At 32.0% G+C, this 20,228-nt stretch overlaps 1 protein-coding gene across 7 annotated transcripts in view; it reads left to right on the top strand.

Moving 5' to 3' along the window:
* The window catches only part of Trappc13 (trafficking protein particle complex subunit 13), a 32,772-nt gene that overhangs the window by 10,505 nt on the left and 2,039 nt on the right, over positions 1-20,228 (top strand). For 3 of the 7 annotated variants that reach the window (XM_071612558.1, XM_071612557.1, XM_027951585.2), the window contains 7 exons: positions 4,095-4,222; positions 9,368-9,440; positions 10,690-10,734; positions 14,247-14,264; positions 16,118-16,251; positions 18,126-18,324; positions 19,499-19,599. In XM_071612558.1, the coding sequence (XP_071468659.1) occupies positions 4,095-4,222; positions 9,368-9,440; positions 10,690-10,734; positions 14,247-14,264; positions 16,118-16,251; positions 18,126-18,324; positions 19,499-19,599 (698 nt within the window). The remainder of the gene's footprint in view (positions 1-4,094; positions 4,223-9,367; positions 9,441-10,689; positions 10,735-14,246; positions 14,265-16,117; positions 16,252-18,125; positions 18,325-19,498; positions 19,600-20,228) is intronic. The other 4 variants (XM_071612560.1, XM_071612559.1, XM_071612561.1 and 1 more) reach the window with 3 other exon arrangements.

Genomic DNA, 20,228 nt, shown 5'->3' with positions numbered 1-20,228 from the left:
AGTTTGCTTTAAAAAGGCTATGTTGGCTGGGTGCAATGGCACCAGTAATTCCAGAGACTGGGGAGGCTGAGGCAGGAGGATTACAAGTTCAAGGAAAGCTTCAGTAATTTAGCAATGCCTTAAGTAATTTAGTGAGACCCTCTCTTAAAATAAAAAATAAAGAGGTCTGGAAATGTAGCTCAGTGTTAAAGCACCCCTGGGTTATATCCTCTTTGGCCATATTTCATGCTTTTTGGCTTGAATCTTGTGATAACTATATCTTTACCCTTGCTTTTTCACTGTTTCCATTTGTGTGGTATGCCTTTTGCCCATCTCCTTTTATTTTTATTTATTTCAAATAATTTTGAATTGTGTCTCTTGTGTATAACATATAGTTGAGTGACAAATTTTATTAATAGATGACTTAAGCCCATTCATATGTATTGATAAGTTTGATGTGCTTGATTTCAATTGTGTTGTATTATTTTATATTGTAAATATTAAGTATGTTATATTAATTTTTCTCGTTTCTATTGTGTATTTATTGTTTTTAATATCTTTTGGTGTTATGAAGTTTTATGGTTTTGTTCTAGTTTTTAATCTTAGTATTTATAACGCTCAATGCCTGCCTCCCCCATTCTGTTTTCTTACTTAGCTTCTCACTATAGGGCTTTTAGTTTTTAATAATGTCCTTTAACTCTTACCTGTTGGTTATGCTACTTTTCTCTTTCTCTTCTCCATATTACACCCCCGGGTTTTTAAGTTCTCATCTTGTTTGTATATTGCTCACTACAAGACCATAAGGATTTGATATTTTTCTGCTTACCCAGAAAATGAATTTGAGACATTTGCTGCCTTCTAGTTACACTAATATAAGTTTTCTTTTTTTTTTTTCAGTTTAGATGGACACAATACTTTATTTATTTTTTTGGTACTAGGGATTGGACTCAGGGGCACTCGACCACTGAGCCACATCCCCAGCCCTATTTTGCATTTCATTTAGAGACAGGGTATCACTGAGTTGCTTAGCGCCTCACAGTTGCTGAAGGTGGCTTTGAACTTGCTATTCTCCTGCCTCAGCCTCCCGAGCCGCTGGGATTATAGGCATGCACCACCATGCCCAGCTTAATATAAGCTTTTTATAGTTTTATTCTTTTTTATTTTTCTGAGGATATCTTGGGAGATTCATATTTACACTTGAGGTAAATACGAATTGCCCTCAACAATTTAATTTTGTATAGCTCCTTGAATTTTGTAATTATGAATAAAAGATTGAGACTGCATTTTTTATTCCTTTGCTGTCATCTCATATTTTGAGAATATAAATGCTTATGCTATCTGTGATATCACTGGAAACCATTAGTTCATTTTTATTTTCTAAAATATCTTAGTATAAATCTGAAAGCCTTAATGCACTACCAAAAAGGTGTTCAAAAAACAGAGTAATTAGTGTATTATAAATAAAAAATAGTAAGTAGCTCTTAGGTTCTCTCTCTTGGTTCTCAAATTTTAGAAGGCATCATAATCATCTGGAGAGTTTGTTAAAACCCTCTGTGCCCCATCCCTAAAATTTTTTATTCATTTGATTTGGAATGGTGCCCAAGAGTTTATTTTTGTAACTTATTTTCAAGTGATACTGATTCTATTGGTCTGGGAACCAGACTTAGAGAACTACTTCTCATTCACACATTCATTCAACAAATAGATATGCTTAGCATAATTTTAGATACTACAGTTACAGTAGGAAACAAAAAAGAGAAGACTTCTCTGTTGTCTTGAAGCTTATTCAAGATGTTTTAAAGTAGTCTTTTCTGTTCCTGAACATTCTATATTCCCTTAACCAAAATCTTGATGACTTCTGAAGATATCTTGTGCTTTCATGCCTGTGTTTTGCTAACTCTGTTCATCTTACTCGCTTCCCCCTTTTTTCTTGCCTATTCAAATCCTATCCATCAAAAAACCAATTTGCAGCATGAAAACTACCCTGCAATTTAAATTGCATTTTTCTACCCCAAGCCAGCCCTTTACTCTTTACTCTGCTTCTTTTCTCCCAAGACTTGTACTTCTAATATACTATAATAATGTACTCAGTTGTATATTGTTAGTTGTCCTCTTTACCTCCTTTCCAAAGAATATAAACAGGGTCAGGGTGTCCACTGATATATCTCCAACTCCTAGAACTGGCTCTCTAACATAAATATTCAGTACAGCATTATTTATAATAGTAACAAAGGAGAAAGACAAAAGTGTTCCGTCATAAATAACATACATAACATAACTGTAGTTATGGTTAACAAAAAATGGCATAGGAAAATGTGTATTGGGAGAACTCATAGGAAAACATTGGGTAGCCAGCCAGTTGGTTTTAAGTATTTCTCTCTTTTTTCCCCCCTCTAATTTTGAAAACATTTTAAGAAATTTTGAATCTCAGCTTCATTGTTGACTAGTTGTATAATCTTGGGAAAGTTGTTACTTTTCTGTGCCCTCTTTTTCATTGTCTATAAAATAGGAATGATACTACTTACTTCAGGATTGTGAGGGTTACTTAAGTAATGTGCTTAGAATAGGGCCTTGTACCTAGTAAGTGCCTGATAAATAGAGCTACTACTATTTTATAATTGAACATAATAAGAGACAGCATTAATAAATATCCTACTCCAAAATGACTAACATTAAGAATTTTAAATTAGAATTAACTGCAACAACTGTTTTCTTAAAGAAACAAAATCATTAAAAAATTCCTAACTCTTATGTAAAAGCCTACACGAATCTCTATAACCTAATGTGATCTTTACATCCTCTGAATTTTCTTGATATTTGCCTTGAAGTTTTATCACAACTTAATTTATGCATTTGGTAGTCAACAAATATTTATTAATTGCCTATGCTATAGTTCTGAGCAAGAAAAGACAAAAGGTTCCAAAGACATTTCTGGTAGGTGAGACAGAAAGAGATAAACAAAATCCTAAATAAAGTAATTAGATGTTGTGATAACTGTTAAAAAGAAATAAAAGTTGAAAGTGACAGGCAGTAACTGAGATTAAGGGAGGCTGCTATTTAAGACAATCAGAGTGCTACATGTCCAAAAGGTAAGAAAAGGGGAGAGTGCTAGGGTGGCTCAGTGGTAGAGCACTTGCCTAATACGTGTGAGGCACTGTGTTCAATTCTCAGCACTGCATGTAAACAAATAAATAAAGATCCATCAACAACTAAAAAAAAAAAAAAAAAAAAAGAAAAGAAAAGGGGAGAATATCATAGAAAGTAACTGGATGGAAGTAAAGTGCTACTTTAGAGAAGGCAGTACTTCCTTAGTTGATGACTTTAATGTCACTCAGTTCTCCTTTAACTTAATTGGTCTCTCATATCAAATATTGTTTTGAATTATTTTTAGTATTATATATTCATATATAAACACAATATATTTATTTTGGCTAAGTTCATTTGTATATATGTTTAAAAACCCTAAGTTCATGTTGATGCTTCAAATTCTAATCTAATACAAAAGGTTTCATTGTAGCCTTCCCCCTTTCCTTATTTCTACCGTTTTTCTCTAAAGATAAGAAATCTGTCTCTTGTTATCCATAATATGTATACTTTTTTTTTTTTAGTTCTAGTATATACATAAAAAGTTGCATATTGTTACCTCATATCCCTATGGGGGAAAAAAAATGTGCTGGCCAAGTACAACATTGACGTGTCATTTTCCTTTTATCTTGACTATAGTTAAGATTTTGTTTTCCAAACTTACTTTCATTAGTTCTTTTTTCTCTTCATTTTCGTGTGTTTACATTGTACAATTTTAAAACAGGTAGGCTCACATGTTACTATTTGTATTTCATTTGGATTTTCCCTAATTCCTGGTTGTTGTTTTTTTTTTGTTTTGTTTTGTTTTGTATTTTTGGGCTTTCTCTGTGTGTGTAAGTACATACAGTTGCCTTAGTTATAAGCATCAGAACTGTGCAGAAAGGTTTACAGAGAAAAATATTGCTTGCTCTTCATCCCCACTTCTTTGTTCTTACTCCCCCACTTTTCTTTCCACTCATATCCATCCAGATCCATCCACACAAAAGGTAACCAGTCTCATCTGGATATTTTTTATACCTCTTTCTTCCAAGGCTGACCTTCAGACAAGTTCTCAGCGTTTAAATCTTTCAGCTTCCAATGCTGCAGTGGCTGAACTTAAACCTGATTGTTGTATTGATGATGTCATACACCATGAAGTTAAGGAAATTGGAACACACATGTAAGGATATTTTACCATTTGGCTTTTACTTATGCCTTTATTTGAGATTTTTGCTTTCTGTTTAACCTTCTAAGAATCCACTTCCAAAGGAATTTTATGTTTCATATTTGCATACTTACCAAAACTAACTTTAAACAAAATATTTGTAGGGGGAAAATCTAGTTTATCATTTATCTCTGGCTTCATTTTTGCATCTACAATCTTAAAAAAAGAAAAGCCAAGTTCATATTTAAAACCTAGTTAGCACGTTTAAACTTACATTTGTAATCTTTTAAAAATGTTAGCATGGTGTTTATTTTTAAATTCACATTTTTCATTTCTATATTTAACTGGATATGCATACTCTCCCCTGAGAATTCAGAAATATAGAACCAAAGTGAGACAAAGCCGTGAAAAATTATCTCAAAGTTTGTATTGTTGACCTGTGAATATATTTGAATGTGAATGTTCTTTTTCTTTCAGTCCAAAAGACAAATAGGAATATTTCAGCCATATGAAGTAATTTTAGAGTTCTCTATCTCCTTTAGCACTCCCATATCCAGTGAATTCATGCATTCCTATTACTTCTAAATATTTCTCATTTATCTGCTTCATTTCTTCTCTATTTCCATTATTCCTTTTCCTTCTCAATGCTCATTAAAACACATAATACAGCTAATATTAAATATGTATTATAGCTATTAGGTCAGTTAACTTTGATGACAAGCTCTGTGGTAGGCACTTTTTACTATAGAGTCTGTGATTAGTATAAAATTTGGAGTCAAATTTCCTGAAGTTCATATTTCTGAGCCATCATTTATTAATTATGTCATCATTTACATTTTTAATGACCTCTTGTTGCTTTTTGGAAATTCTAACTTTGTATGTTTTTCAGAAAGCTTCACAACCTAATCCTTACCAACCTTTTGTCACCCTTCTCACTTTCTCTGCATTGCAATCATGTGGACATCTTTCACCTCCAAATCCATGTCTTGAAATGTGTTCCCTTATAAAGGAATGCCAATGACATTTTGTATAATTTATATTTAATTTTTTTTCCTATCTCAGCAACATGATTTCCTAAAAGAGACTTTCCTGACATTTATGACCTTTATATATGACTAATAAATTTTTAACATCTTTCATACTTACAGTATTTCATACATACTTGAGTATTACTTTTCCTATTAAAATATGAAGTCCATGAAATCTTCTATATTCCCAGGATCTGGAAGAAAACAGTGGTCAATATTTGTAAAATTGAATTTATGAAAATGATGATAAATGTTTAAATCCCCATTTTATAGAAAATGAGACTCTTATAAAATTAAACAGCTAGTTTAGAAAACAGAACTCAAATCTGAATCTAGTTTCAAAACCTGTCCCTGCTACAGTACTTCCCACTGTAAGTATTTAAGGTTAGGTGTTGTGTTTCGATCAATTTGCTCCCTAGCCCCTGGCAGAGTCCTAATTTAGAAATCAAATTATCTAATAATTTTTCACTTAATACAAGAATTATTAAAATACTAATATTTCTTTTCAGTCTTTTCATATGTGTATAAACAAATACATGTAAGTAATTTAAATAATATTTTACAAAATTTTTATATTATTCAGGATTTTATTCTTTTCAATTCACTGTGAACATTTTTCCACATCAGTCAGTGTTCTTTGAAAACATGCCTTCTAAAAAGTTTTTTTGTTTTTTTTTTTAGTTGTAGATGGACACAATACCTTTATTTATTTATTTATTTATTTATTTATTTATTTGATGTGGTATTGAGGATCAAACCCAGTGCCTCACATCTAGGCAAGTGCTCTACCACTGAGCTATAGTCACACCCCCAAAACATACTCTTTTAATGACTGCATTGGAATGCTATGCTTTGTTTACCCTAATGTTGGTCATTTAAATTGTTATCAGTTTTTCACTGATGAATAACATAGTATTTAGTACTTTAATATTTCCTTATGATTACCCGAGGTGTGTTTCTGTTGGAACATATAAGCATTTTTAAGGCTCTTTACGCATAGATTGTTTTCTAAGTTCCTTACAACCACCATAAGACTGCTAGAACTAATAAACAAATACAGCAAAGTAGCAGGTTACAAAATCAGTGTACGAAAATCAGTAGCTTTCCTATACATCAGCAATGACTCTGCTGAGAAAGAAATGTGGGAAAAAAGCAATCCCATTCTCAGCCTAAAAAAAAAAAAAAAAAACTATGAACAAAATCTAACCAAGGAGATAAAAGACTTCTACAATGAAAACTACAGAACACTGAAGAAAGAAATTGAAGGAGACACAAAAAGATGGAGAGACTTCCTGTGTTTATGGATAGGCAGAATTAATATTGTTAAAATGACCATATATTACCAAAAGCAATATACATATTCAATGCAGTCTCCATCAAAATTACCAATACATTCTTCACAGAACTAGAAAAACAGTCCTAAATTTATTTGGAAGAATAAAAGATCCAGAATAGCCAATACAATTCTAATATGCTTCAGATCTATAGTAACAAAAACTGCATGATTCTGTAATAAAAAATAGACACACAGACAGTGGAAGAGAAGACACAGGAACAAACCTACATAGATACAGTCATTTGATTCTTGACAAAGGTGCCAGAAACATACATTGGAGAAAAGACAGCTTTTTTCAACAAATATTACTGGGAAAACTGGTTATCCATATGTAAAAGAATGAAACTAGATTCTTGTCTCTCCTCCTGTACAAAAGTCACTCAAAATGAATCAAAGACCTGGGACTTACACCAAAAACTATCAAACTCCTAGAAGATAGTATTGGGTCAACATTAACATATAGGTACAGGCAACAACTTCATCAATAGGACTCCTAAACCTCAGGAAATAAAACCAAGAATTAATAAATGTGATGGTATCAAATTAAAAAGCTTCTGCACAGCAAAAAGAATTAAAATGTGAGGAAAGTCCACACAATGGAGATCTTTGTTAGATGCTCTTCTAGCAGACGATTAATATCCAGAATATATAGAGAACTCTAAAAACAAATAGCCTAGTTAATCAATGGGCCAATGAACTAAACAGACAGTTCCCAAAAGAAGAAATACAAATAACCAACACATACATGAAAAATGTTCAACATTATTAGCAATTAGAGAAGTGCATAGCAAAACTAGCAATTTTATCTCACTCCACTTAGAATGGCAGTTATCAAGGGGCTGGGGTTGTGGCTCAGTGGTAAAGTGCTTGCCTGGCACGTGCAAGGTCCTGGGTTCGATCTCAGCACCACATGTAAATAAATAAAGTAAAGGTATTGTGTCTAACTATAACTAAAAAATAAATATTAAAAAAAAAAGAATGGCACCCATCAAAAGCCCAAACAATAACAAATACTGGAGAGAATATGGAGGAAAAGGAACACTTACACTGTTGTTGGAACTGTAAATTAATACAACCACTAAGGAGGAAATCATATGGAGGTTCCTCCAAAGTCTAGAAACACTATATGACCCAGAAATACCTTTCCTCAATATTTATCCTAAGGAATTAAAGACAGCATACTATGACAATACATGCATGTCCATGTTTATAGCAGCACAATTCACAATGTCCAAATATGGAACCAGCATGTTTCTGTCACTGAGTGGATAAAGAAAATATGGTATGCATGTATGTATAAATATGTGTATATGTACATATATATATGTATATATATATATATATACACACACACACACACATACAATTCAGCCAGTAAGAATGAAATTATTCAAGAAAAATGGACGGAACTTTTTGTTACTCAAAAATTAGCCAAATTGAGAAAGTAAAAGGTCATACTTTTCTCTACAGAGAAGCTATAGAGAAAAATACGATAGTCTCATGAAAATGGAAGGAAGACCAGTAGAGTTAAGAAAGGAAGCAGGAGGAGGGAAGAAGAGAAGGAAAGGAAATACGTGGGGAATGATATCAGCCAAATTTTTTTTTGTTACTTTTTTTAGCCAAATTATAATATTGTGTGCATGTATGAATATGTAATGGTGAATCCCATCATTATATATAATTTTAATGCACCAATTTTTAAAAACCTTAAAAAATAAGTTCTTTACAACCACGAACAATGTAAAGATTCAGTTTCTATAAACCCTCACCAGACCTGGTATCACTTATAAAGAATTCTTGCTAAATCGTGATAGTTAAAAAATATATATCATTGTTTTGCTTAACTATTTTTACATTTTAAACATTTTTTATATTTTTGTTAGCCGATATATCTGTGTGCCTTTTCTTATATTCTGAGTGAGATATAGTGTTTTGCTTATTCACTTAAAACAACCCTTTGTGTATTAACATTCTAATCATCTTCATATATTTTTATAAATATTTTATCCCAAGTTGTTGTCTCTTCTTTCATTGTTTTAGTGGTTTTTGTTTGGTTGTTTTCATTTGTTCATTTATATATACATGAGAAATTTTTCTATACCATTAAAAAAAATTTTTTTTTCAGCCTGGTATGTTCTGTGAGTTATACAACTCAGAGTGGAGTGTATTTTGACATAAATACATGGAGTGTAACTTCCCATTCTTGTGGTTGTACATGATGTGGGGTTACACAGGTCCTGTATTCATATGTGAACATAAGAAAATTATGTCCAGTTCATTCTACTGCCCTTTCCTATTCCCATCTCCCCTCCCTTCCCTTCATTCCCCTTTGTCTAATACGGTAAACTTCTATTCTTCCCTCCCTCTCTTTATTGTGTTTGTTTTAGCATTTTTTATTTATTTCATTTAAAACCATTTATGTTAAAATGTCTATCCTAGAATTTCTTTTAAAATTCTTTTGTTTCTAGTTTATATGAATTTAATCTTTTACTTTCAAGTGTAGGACTATTCTGAGATTTGTTTTAGAATATATTTCACGTTTCCAAGAAAAAGTGTTTGACTTCCTACTCCAAAAATGCTGTTTCCCTTTACTAATCAGAGCTATCTTGCTCATATATTTATATCCACATCTGCTAGAACTTTTTTATTTTCCTGCTCTAATTTCATTTGGCTACAGTTTCACACCACAGATATAAATGTTTTTCATATTTGTAAAGTAGAATTGAGGTGTGTTAGATTTACTATTAAGAAATAAGATAAAATTTTCTATACCATTAAAACATTTTTTTTTTTCAGCCTGGTGTGTGCTGTGAGTTATACAACTCAGGGTGGAGAAAAAATGTACTTTAGAAAATTCTTCAAATTTCAGGTATTGAGTATGACAATGATAAATTACTTTTTAGGTACTTTTTATCTTCCTAGAAGTGTAGTAATTCTACTTATCTAGAGAGAAAATAAGCTTCAAATAAATCAAATATTTCACTTCTTGGGTTTGTGGTGTTACTACTAATCTGAAGTCAGACCAAATTAAGTTGAATAAAGGCAGAGAAATTAGTGTTGCCAGTGTAGAGTTATTATAATGAAAGAGATTTTTTCCAAAGAAAAATAGCTTGTTTTCATGTCTTGGAAAAACACAGAAGAATCTAAAAGAGGGATAAGTTAAGAGTCAAGTCCACATGCGATGAGTGTGAGTAGTGTTAAATTTCTAAAGGAATATTTAAATGAGAGATTATTCACTTGAGGTGAGTGGATCAACCTTCCTTCAAGGGGTTCATGAATCACTGGAATTTTAAGTACAATATTGTATTAAGACAAAACTTTCAACGACCTCCAAAAATAGATACAAACTACAGTTTAACACATATGTGCGGATGGTGAAATGAAAATATCACTAATAGATATTTAAGTGCAGGTGTAGATATGATGGTTTGTATTTTTTTATTCCTCTATAATTGCAAGAAAAAGTACTATTGCTAGAAAAACTATTTTGTCATTGTTTTACTGCATCAGTAATTTGCATGCCTTTTAAAAGAAAATTAAAAGTTTCAGTTACTTTTTTATAGTTTTTGTTATATATAATATTAAAATGTACAGTACATAAAATCGTTTTTTTATTTTTTATTTTTTTTAGTTGTAGATGGACACAATATTTTTTATTTATTTATTTTTATGCCTCACATGTGAGAGGCAAGCGCTCTGCCACTAGGCCAAAATCCCAGCCCTTAAGATATGTTTTTTTAAAGCAATTTATTTTTTTTAATACCTTTATTTTATTAATTGTTATGTGGTGCTGAAGTTCAAACCCAGGGCTTCACGTGTGCTAGCCGAGCGCCCTACTGCTGAACCACAACCTCAGCCCTAAAATATATTTTTGATTTAACAAAATGTTTTGAAGTAAACAGCCATATCATTATCACCCAGTCAAGAAATAATGGTAGCCTTTCAAAAAAATACATTGGGGATTTTTTTTTTCCCCAAGAATATTGCTTACCTACTAAGAAGTCTTTTTAACAATTCAGATGGGAAATGGCTTTGACAAGTGTAAACCCTGTAATTTAAAACAAACAAAAATACTCAAATGATAAGAATTTCCTAATTAATATGCTTTATGTAACCAGGTTCTCAAACCATTGGATGTGAAAACCAAATTTTACAATGCAGAGGTAAGTGTTGGACACCTAATGAGATTTCAAGTTAATCATTAAAATAACATTGGAAACATGAGGTTATTGCATTTCTTTTTACATTAAATTGTTGGTAAGACTAAATTATTTGTGAAAAATGAGCATAAATTTCAATTAAAATTTAAATTTCAATGATAGGTCTCTTAATTTGCTGTTTCAGCCTGCATGTAAGCAATGTTTCTTGATTTCTAATCTCATAATTAATTCTGTAAGACCTTTACCCCTTCATTAAGTGACTGCTATATAATTCCATTTAATGGTATTGCTATTGCTTAAAAACGCTAACAATCTGTAGAATACTTAATAGTGTGGTTCTGGACATTACAAAAATTGAAATAGTAGATCTAGATTTAATATTTCTGTGGGAAAATATTGACAAGTAAAACACAGCACATTAAATTCTTCCCTGGAAAGTCAGTGTGCCAGCCAGAGTTGGGTTGCTGAGTCTGCTGGATGGCTTTAAAAGCTCCTTGGGAGAACCGAGTTTTGCAAAAATAGAGAAAGTAGTTAAAACTTAGAATAGAAAATAATCTACGTTGTAGCCTAACAAAAGAGAGAAAATAGACTTTGCCATATGTGAAAGGATTTATTGTGTGGATTTTTCCCCCAAAGAATTCTACTATAGCTTCTAGAGCTATACAAAAGTCTCTTGACATCCCTTTTACCTCACTGAATTTATCAGTGATAAATTCAAAAATATCCAGCCAGGGTCTGGTGGCAAAAACACGTATTCTTAGTAACTCAGAAAACAGGAGGATCCCTAGTTTGAAGCCAGCCCAGCAACTTAGGTTCTAAGCAACTTAGATAGACTTTGTCTCAAAATAAAAAGGGCTGGGAATGTAGCTCAGTGATAAAATACCCCTGGGTTCAATTCCCAGTACCAAAAAGAAAAAGATAAATATATATCTAAATACAGTAGTTTAAAATGCAGATTATGTTTATTAATTACTTTAAAACCAGATGATGATCAGACATTTGCAGTCATGTTAAGTTTGATATGTATTTTTACCAGAAGCACTGGAGATTTTACTCAGTACAGCATTTGAATTACTCAATATAGCGTTTCAATTGCTTTCCTGTCAAAGTTAAGGACCCTAACCTGCTGCAAAGGCCTATTAGGAGAAAAGAAGAAGAAAAATACACGTAATAACCAATCTTCCTAGAATAGTACATAGTAAATCTAAAATGAGAATTGTATAAACATGTGCTACAATATAAGCACGTGTGCTACAAGTTGAGAACTTGGAATAGTCTGAAAAGAAGCTTTATGGAAGAAAAGGGGAACTAAAGTCTGGAAGAAGTGGTTGTTGGGAACAGACATATGTCAAAGCAGTGAAGGGATTCCAAGCAGTTACCAATGGACATAGGATGTTAAGTACATGGTAAAGAGGGTACGTATTTAATGGAAAAGGTTTAACCTCATCAAGGTGATTACCAGTTAACATTTCTCTTTGGAGATTAGCAAATTGGGATATTACATATTTATTCCATGTTTTTTGTTGTTGTTGTTGTTGTTGTTATCAGTAGCATACTATTGAGCATAGCTATTCAGTTTGGTGAATTTTAAATACTCTTATCATTTTGCTGGAAAAGTTTTCATAGTATGAGGGATTTGCTAGAATAGATATGTTAGAAAATTTAAAAAACAAATGGGGTTGTAGGAGATATTTTTTTTTTTTGATTGGCTACTAGGAAGAACATGTTAAACATATTTTAGGTTTTCTTTGTTAAAAACGTTTTACATGGGGTGAGGCTGTGACTCAGTGGCAGAGCACTTGCCTGGTATGTGTGAGACACTGGGTTCGATCTTAGCACCACATACAAAAATAAATAAAATAAACGCATGCTGTCCATCTACAACTATAAAAATTTTTTTTTAATGTTTTACTTTAAAATATTTGTCTAGTAGTCTTTGTGTGTGTGTGTGTGAGGTGTTGGGGATTAAACCCAGAGCCTTGTGCATGTGAGGCAAGCACTCTACTGATCTATATCCCCAGCCCTGTCAAGTAGTCTTTTGACACTAATATTCAGTGATTTGCAAGTAATTTTTCCAATAGCTAGTTATTGTGTAAATATTATAGAAGTTAATGCTCCCCATGAAGGAAAACAATCCATATTTTACCACACCAAGTAATGTTTTTTTTTTCATTAACTTACATTCTCTTTTAATCTATGCTGTTTTGATAATCACAGTAATTTATTTGCTGCCTTTTTCAGTTTACATATATATATAAGCATAATCTTTAAATTTTGCCAACAAACTTAAGCTAAAAAATATTTAGTGAAATTTTGAACTTTTGAAAATAGATATTTTTTTAACAACCAAGAATGAATAAATATCATTTAGGGTCTCTTAAAATTTTCGGTATTACTTGTTAGGGAAACAAATACTGTTCAGTCAATAGAATGAGGCAGATTCTGCTCACCCTGACTTTGGAGTTAGTAAACCATACCATTATCAATAGGTGATGCTTATTACTTTGTGCTCTAGTCTTTGTGCATTGACTATTATTAGCTCCACGTGTGTGTATCAAGCATTCTTTTAAAGCTGTTTCTGATAATGCTAATATGTGAATCACCTAAAGGAAAACAAGTCATATGAAAAATTTTGTTGTAGTCTCTAAGATAGGAAAACCTTGAAAGAATATTGGTGAGATTAAAAGCTAGGATTTAAACATTTGGTCACCTGCTGGTTACAAAGAGCCCCATACTAGGTACAAAAGAGAAAAAAATACAAACTGAACATCTTCCCAATTCTCAGAGAACTTGCATCTCATGGAGGACACTGACATGTTTACAATATAAACACCTCTCCCACATACCCCACTCCATTCATGAAGTATGCTTATGCTCTGGGAACATAGAGGTAGATGAAGAATGATTGCTAGCTACACATTTAATGAAGGGACATGACATTTGATGAATAAGTAGCTTAAAAATACAGATTTTTAAAAGACTGAAATCTGTAAGCAAGAGGAGAACAAACTCCCAATTGTCTGGAGTGGTGTAAGCTGCCATCGTTTCCTGAAATGTGATTCACTGGGCTCTAATCACCCAAGATATTTATTTTAAGAAGGATTCCATTATCAGATAAATTTAGGAGAAGCTGTACATTGTAAATCTATGCTGAATACAGAGTTCAGTATTTACTTATCCTAAGTGTCTACTAAAAATTACATAAAAAGTATGTAAGAATTTATAGAACTAGAAAAGCATGGGGATGTACCTCTCTGCCCCCAAATGTGCCCTTAACTATATTTGCTTCTGTTTAATATTGAGTCATAGTGTTCTTCTCTATTCCATTGTCATGTAACCTTAGCAGTTTCATCTTTTTAGAAGTTTGTCATATTTATGTTGCTTCCTGTTTACTTTCTTGTTTACTAATGCTGTCTTGTTTAGTAAGTTAAAAAATGCAAAGATGCATTTTATTTTAAAGTTATTCTTTTTCTTTAACATTTAACTCTAATTTTTCTTTTTTATTTTTCCATTAGAGTGACCTCAGTTCTGTGGTAATTTGATTTTTTATTATAAACTTATGCTTTTCTTACTCACCACCTTTTGACTCTGCCTAATTAATCCCTCTTTACAAAACATAGTGGAAAAACAGTTAGTTGTGAACAACACCTGTGTCATTTCAGAAAGACATTTTGAATGTACTTTTTATATCAATTGTCTTATTTTGCAGGAAAATATGAGGTTAAATTGTTATATTGAAACATTTGCATTTTTAATGTTTCTTGTTCAGGTTTTATTATTTTTTTAAAGGCATGTTAACCTTGTTTAAAATAATTCTGGGATTTTCAATACATTAGAATACCTTACTATTCTCAATCCTTTAAGTAGACTTATACAATTGAAATTCATTTTCTGATGTACAGTGTTTTTTGTTTTAAGTCTGGGTCAGGTAAAAATGGCCTTTAAGCAGAAGAAAAGTAAATTTTTCCAAGTTGGATAAAATAATTTTTTCAATTTCCTATTCATAATAAGCAGCATTTGCTTATATCACATTCTATATGTAGTAACATCAACAGCCTTAGCACTTTATTAATTTTTCAAATGTCAAATTACTTTATACTAACTGTTCAAACTAACTTGATTTTCCATTATGCTGCTTGTTTTTCTTTAATTTTACCTAAACTCTTCCTAAATTCATGCAAAAATTGCATTTTTTAAATTGAAATATGGGTCTGTGGTTATTTTTAAAAAGCAATGGATTTATGGGATATATTTAATTTTTTTTTTACAAAAAGTAACAGATAATGCCCTTAAGTGGTGCATTGTTTTGATAAATCATTGTATTTATATTTTTATTTGAGTATAATTCCCACAGACTAAAGAATTTGTTTTATTTATAACTTCATCATGATATTTTTGCAAATGATTTCCATTTTCCTGGCTTTAGTGTTAAAAAAAAACTTCAGAAGTGCGAAATTATTTTGATCAGAATTCACATGTTATTTTTCTGTGTGCGTATACATATTATTATGAAATTTTTGAAAAAAATAATTCTTGAATACCCTTAGTATATAATTTATCATATTAGTCTGTTTCAAAGATAAACCAAATTAGTCTCTTATTTTTCAATTACACAGAGAAAAATAACCAAATGGCATAAAAGTAAGCATTTTTCCATAAATTAGGGAATTAAAATATGTGTAAAATTAAGTATTTAAATTGCCTATTGACTGCAATATTACTGAATAACATCAGTTTTCAAATCTGCCACTAAGGCTATAAAATACTTTTGCCAGATTTAAAAGCTCTAAGATTATTAGGCATAATTCACATATTTCTTTCTTTTTTCCCCCTAAATATACATTTTTAATGAATTAAGAAATCACTAATGACCACCTACAAATTTCTTAATTTTATAAAGTTAAATCCTATAATATTATAAAATGGATTATTCCTGGTAATAGTGGTCACTAGACTATCTAAACTGATGTAATATAATTGAAATTATATTATGCTGGAATATTATAATGAAGCCTAGTTATCTTACTATATAGTCACATTCATCATACTAACATTCATTTTAACATTTAAATACCTTACTAGCAGATTGAGAATTTTTGTGAATGAAATTCCAGTTAAATAAATATTTTTGGATGGTAATATAAAATATTTCCTAATTATCCCATATCCATTGTTTGACAAGGTATCAGTTGACTAACACTTGACTTCGCCCCTGTTAATTATGTTAGGATGAAGGTTTCTTGTATTAATTATGATAACTTTAATTTGCAGGCATGAACTAATCACATTTGTGGTTTATATTTTCTTCATATACATAAGATATTTTTGTTGGTAAATATTTTAAATAGCATCACATTTTGGTGGATATTTTCTTTCATATCCTCAGACTGATGAAGTATTTCTTGAAGCTCAGATTCAGAATATTACAACCTCACCCATGTTTATGGAGAAAGTTTCATTGGAGCCATCTATAATGTATAATGTAACAGAATTAAATTCTGTCAACCAAGCTGGAGAATGGTAAATATGAATTATGAAATGTTCATTCTTGTCTTGAAAGATTCATGCTTTTTTTAACATCTATTACTCTTGAATTGTTTTTTAAATAATTAATACACTTTATTTTTGGAGTTTTTTAGGTACACAAAAATAATTAATAGGAGAGTTCACACATATTGTCCCACCCACCCTGCCCTTTTCTTTTCTATTTATTTAAGAAATAGGATCTTGCTATGTTGCTCATTCTGGCCTCATATCTCTGGACTTAAGCCATCCTCCTGCTGCAGCATTTTAAGTAGCTGTATCTACAGACATAAACCATTGTGCAGGGCTCTCCCTGTGACACATTAATATAAGTAATGTGGACCAGTACAGATACCTAGCAGTAACTAAAGTCCATAGTTTACATAAGAATTCATTCCATGTACTATACATGATATTGGTTTTGGCAAATATATATATGGCATGTATCTACCACTACTGTATTATAAAAAACAGTTTGACTTTCCCAAAACTATCCTATGCTGTATCTATTCATCCCTCCCTCCACATAAAAATAAAGATCCTAGTCCTTTTGCATTTTTGTTCAAAGCACTTTTTAATTCTCAATTCAACAAGGTAATCCTGAAACCTGTCATTGTTATCCTGCAAGTCATAAAACTAATACATGGGAAGGAATGGTGGAGAAGTAGTTAGAAAGCAAAAATTAGTGTGATTATGAGTTTGAAAAAGAAAACACTCTGAACATAATAAGGTGGATATAGGAATAAATGATTTTAATTATTTTGTGGAAAAGAAATACATATATCCTTCTACAGCTAATGTAGAAGAGAAAGAAACAAATGTAGGATTGATATTGATACAGACAAGGAGTTAAGTAGGTGGGGAAAGTATGTGATTTTCCTACTTTATACAGTTGTGGTGGTTACACATAGAAAAATTTATAGCCTCCTTTGCCTGAGGAAAACAGTAATTTTCCCAATCTTTTCCAGATCTTTTAATTCATTTTGAAAATGATTACCTAGTTTAGAATGGTATGTCTCAGCCAGGTACAGTGGTGCACAGCTATAATCCTAGCAACTTGGGACGCTACCGCAGGAGAATCACAAGTTCAAGGCCAGCGTAGCAAGGCTCAAAATGAAAAAGGCTGGGGCTGCAGCTCAGAGGCAAAGCATTCTTGGTTTAATCCCTGGTACCAAAAAAGTGGGGAGGTAGTATGTCTTAGGACTCAGGGCTGTGGAAATAGCTCTGTGGTAGAGTGCTTGTCTAACATGTGCAAAACCCTGGGTTCAATCCCATCAAGAGGGGGGAGGGGAAAGTTTCTAAACTATTTTCTTTGATAATTTTAGAAAAAAGGGATACTCTTAATTCTATTGCATTTTTTTTTTCAGTCAGTTGATACATGTCCAGGTTTTTTGTTGTTGTTTTATTTTGGTACTCAGCATTGAACTCAGGGGCATTCAACCACTGAGCCACATCCCCAGTCCTATTTTGTATTTTATTTAGAGGCAGGATCTCACTGAGTTGCCTAGGGCCTTGCTAAATTGCTGAGGCTGGCTTTAAACTTGCCATCCTCCTGCCTCAGCCTCCTGAGCCACTAGGATTATAGGTATGCACCACTGTGCCTGGCTACAGGTCCAGTATTTTAGGTAATAGATTCATTTCATTGTAAACAATCTCAAGATTTTCCATGTTGATTTAAAAATATTAAATGTATAAAGAAAAATAAATGTATGTATACTTTTTGTGTTGAAACCACTGACCTCTTCTATTCTAAATCTTTGAGTGGTAAATCATCCAGTTCCTATCATAAAACAAAAGAACAATCACAGCAGTGGCTTTTCTTTTAAAAGATGTTACAGAATTTTCTCCATCTTTATCTCTACCCCTCTCAGTGTATCAACATTTGGGTCAAGAGCATATTTGCAGCCAATGGATACACGCCAGTACTTATACTGCCTAAAGCCCAAGAAGGAGTTTGCAGAAAAAGCGGGTATCATTAAGGGAGTTACAGTAATTGGAAAATTGGATATTGTATGGAAAACAAACCTTGGTGAAAGGGGAAGGTTACAAACCAGCCAACTTCAGAGAATGGTGAGTCTGGAAATAACTTCATTGGGGTTTTGGGGAGAGGCAGGGGCAACAAGAAGTTAGAACAATTTAAGTTTACTTAGGTCTATCACTAGAAGTCAGAGTACTATAAGAGGTACTAATATTACTAAAGAAAAGACTAATATAATAGTTTAATTTATTTTTAAGGAGAAAACTAGTATGGAGATGAGTGATATGTGCATGTTAATTTATCTTTAACACATGACCTTTTTTTTTTTTTTAACTTTACCAAACATTAAAATAACTGCTTATCAATTGTTCCTTCCTTTGGTAATTCATGCTCACCATTTGTTTTTGACTTTATTATTATTTTTTTTGTAATGTCCTGAAATTCTTGCACTTTCTGCATACACCTACTTAGTCTATACCTCTTTTTTAAGATGTTAAAAATCTGAGGCATCAGAAACTCAGGTGAGTCACATTAAAGTCATCTTGTAAGTGTTGGTTGGATGTTTTATGTAAGTTCTATCCGAGAATACAGATAGTTACCAGTCTGGTAATTTTTTTTTTCTTTTTTTTTTTTTTTGCTAGTGAGAATTTGCCACAGGAGCCTTCCTTTATGCAATTTCCTAGTCTGACATTACCTAAAATTTACTTTTATTTCATCGTTTGAGGCAATAATTTTTTAAATGATGATTATGGTCACTGAGCCTATTTTAAGCTGTAGCAATTAGTTTCCATCTTGACATCACATGTTTCAAGCCTTGATGTTTTTATACCCCTTTCTTGCTCAGGTGTTTTGGGAAAAGATGTGATTTTCTACCTGGCTTATTTCAAAGTGATTTCTCATGTATTTTTTCAGGTGGTAACCTTGCCTATTTAGAGTTATGTAGGCTGAAACTACATAAACATTGAAAAACATTCCTTTGAAGTCAGGAGTCCTGAAATTTCTTTACTGATTATTTACCTTTAAGATTCATCTTAACTCTGATGAACCTGGATTAATTATGACAAGAACAGTCCAGTTCTGCAGAGCTGTTCCACAGCACCAAAAGAAGTTAAAGTAAGGGAACAATAGAATGAATTAGAAGTGTTTTCTCTGAACATCAGCTTAGAGTCCCAACCTCTGTCGAGTAAATGTGCTGGTATGATACTTTGTGAAAACTGAAAAGCTTTGTAATAGATATATTTTAACTGTGTTGCTTGTTCTGTTAAGGCTCCAGGTTACGGAGATGTTCGGTTGTCTTTGGAGGCAATCCCAGATACCGTAAACCTAGAAGAACCTTTTCATATTACCTGTAAAATAACTAACTGCAGGTAATGCCTATGTTTGTAGTTGGGTGTCCTTTCCTTCTCCCCTATCTAAAAGAAAATTTTTGATCTCTTAAATATTCATCATCTCCTTTTTAAGTTTCCTCTTGACATGTAGATTTTCTGATGTTTATGTCAAATACTGTGAAGATCTTCATCTTTTAGCAGTATATTACATATCTTTGAGATCCTATTGTATTATGCATTTCCCATATTTTTCATTCATTCATCATACACTAGGTGGGTGGATATTGTTTACATTTACACCTTGAAAAAAAAATCGCTAACATACCCTTTGTGCACAGAAAAGAAAGCCAACTCAGAGGTTGAATTTTTCAAGTTCAGAGTTAGAATACATGGGACCAGGGTTTGAAACCAGGTGTATTTGACTTCAAAGTCCATGTTCTTTTCACTGTTTAAATTTTCTTCACACTTCAGATTACTAAAGCATGAACTATGGGTTCTCATGGAATTTTACAGATACAAAATATTAAGGTAGGGTTTTCTGAAGCATATACTTGAGCTATATCTTTAGTATTAAGAAACCAAAACTTGGTTATGAATATAATATAAGGGATAATCATAGGTTGGAAAACAGTTTTGATAATAAAGAGAGAAGAAAATGTAGCTATTGA

The sequence above is a fragment of the Marmota flaviventris genome, chromosome 5 (genome assembly GCF_047511675.1).
Source record: "Marmota flaviventris isolate mMarFla1 chromosome 5, mMarFla1.hap1, whole genome shotgun sequence".
NCBI classification, from domain to species: Eukaryota; Metazoa; Chordata; class Mammalia; order Rodentia; family Sciuridae; genus Marmota; species Marmota flaviventris.
Note: the sequence above shows the minus strand (reverse complement) of the source record. Positions and strands in the feature narration are given on the sequence as shown.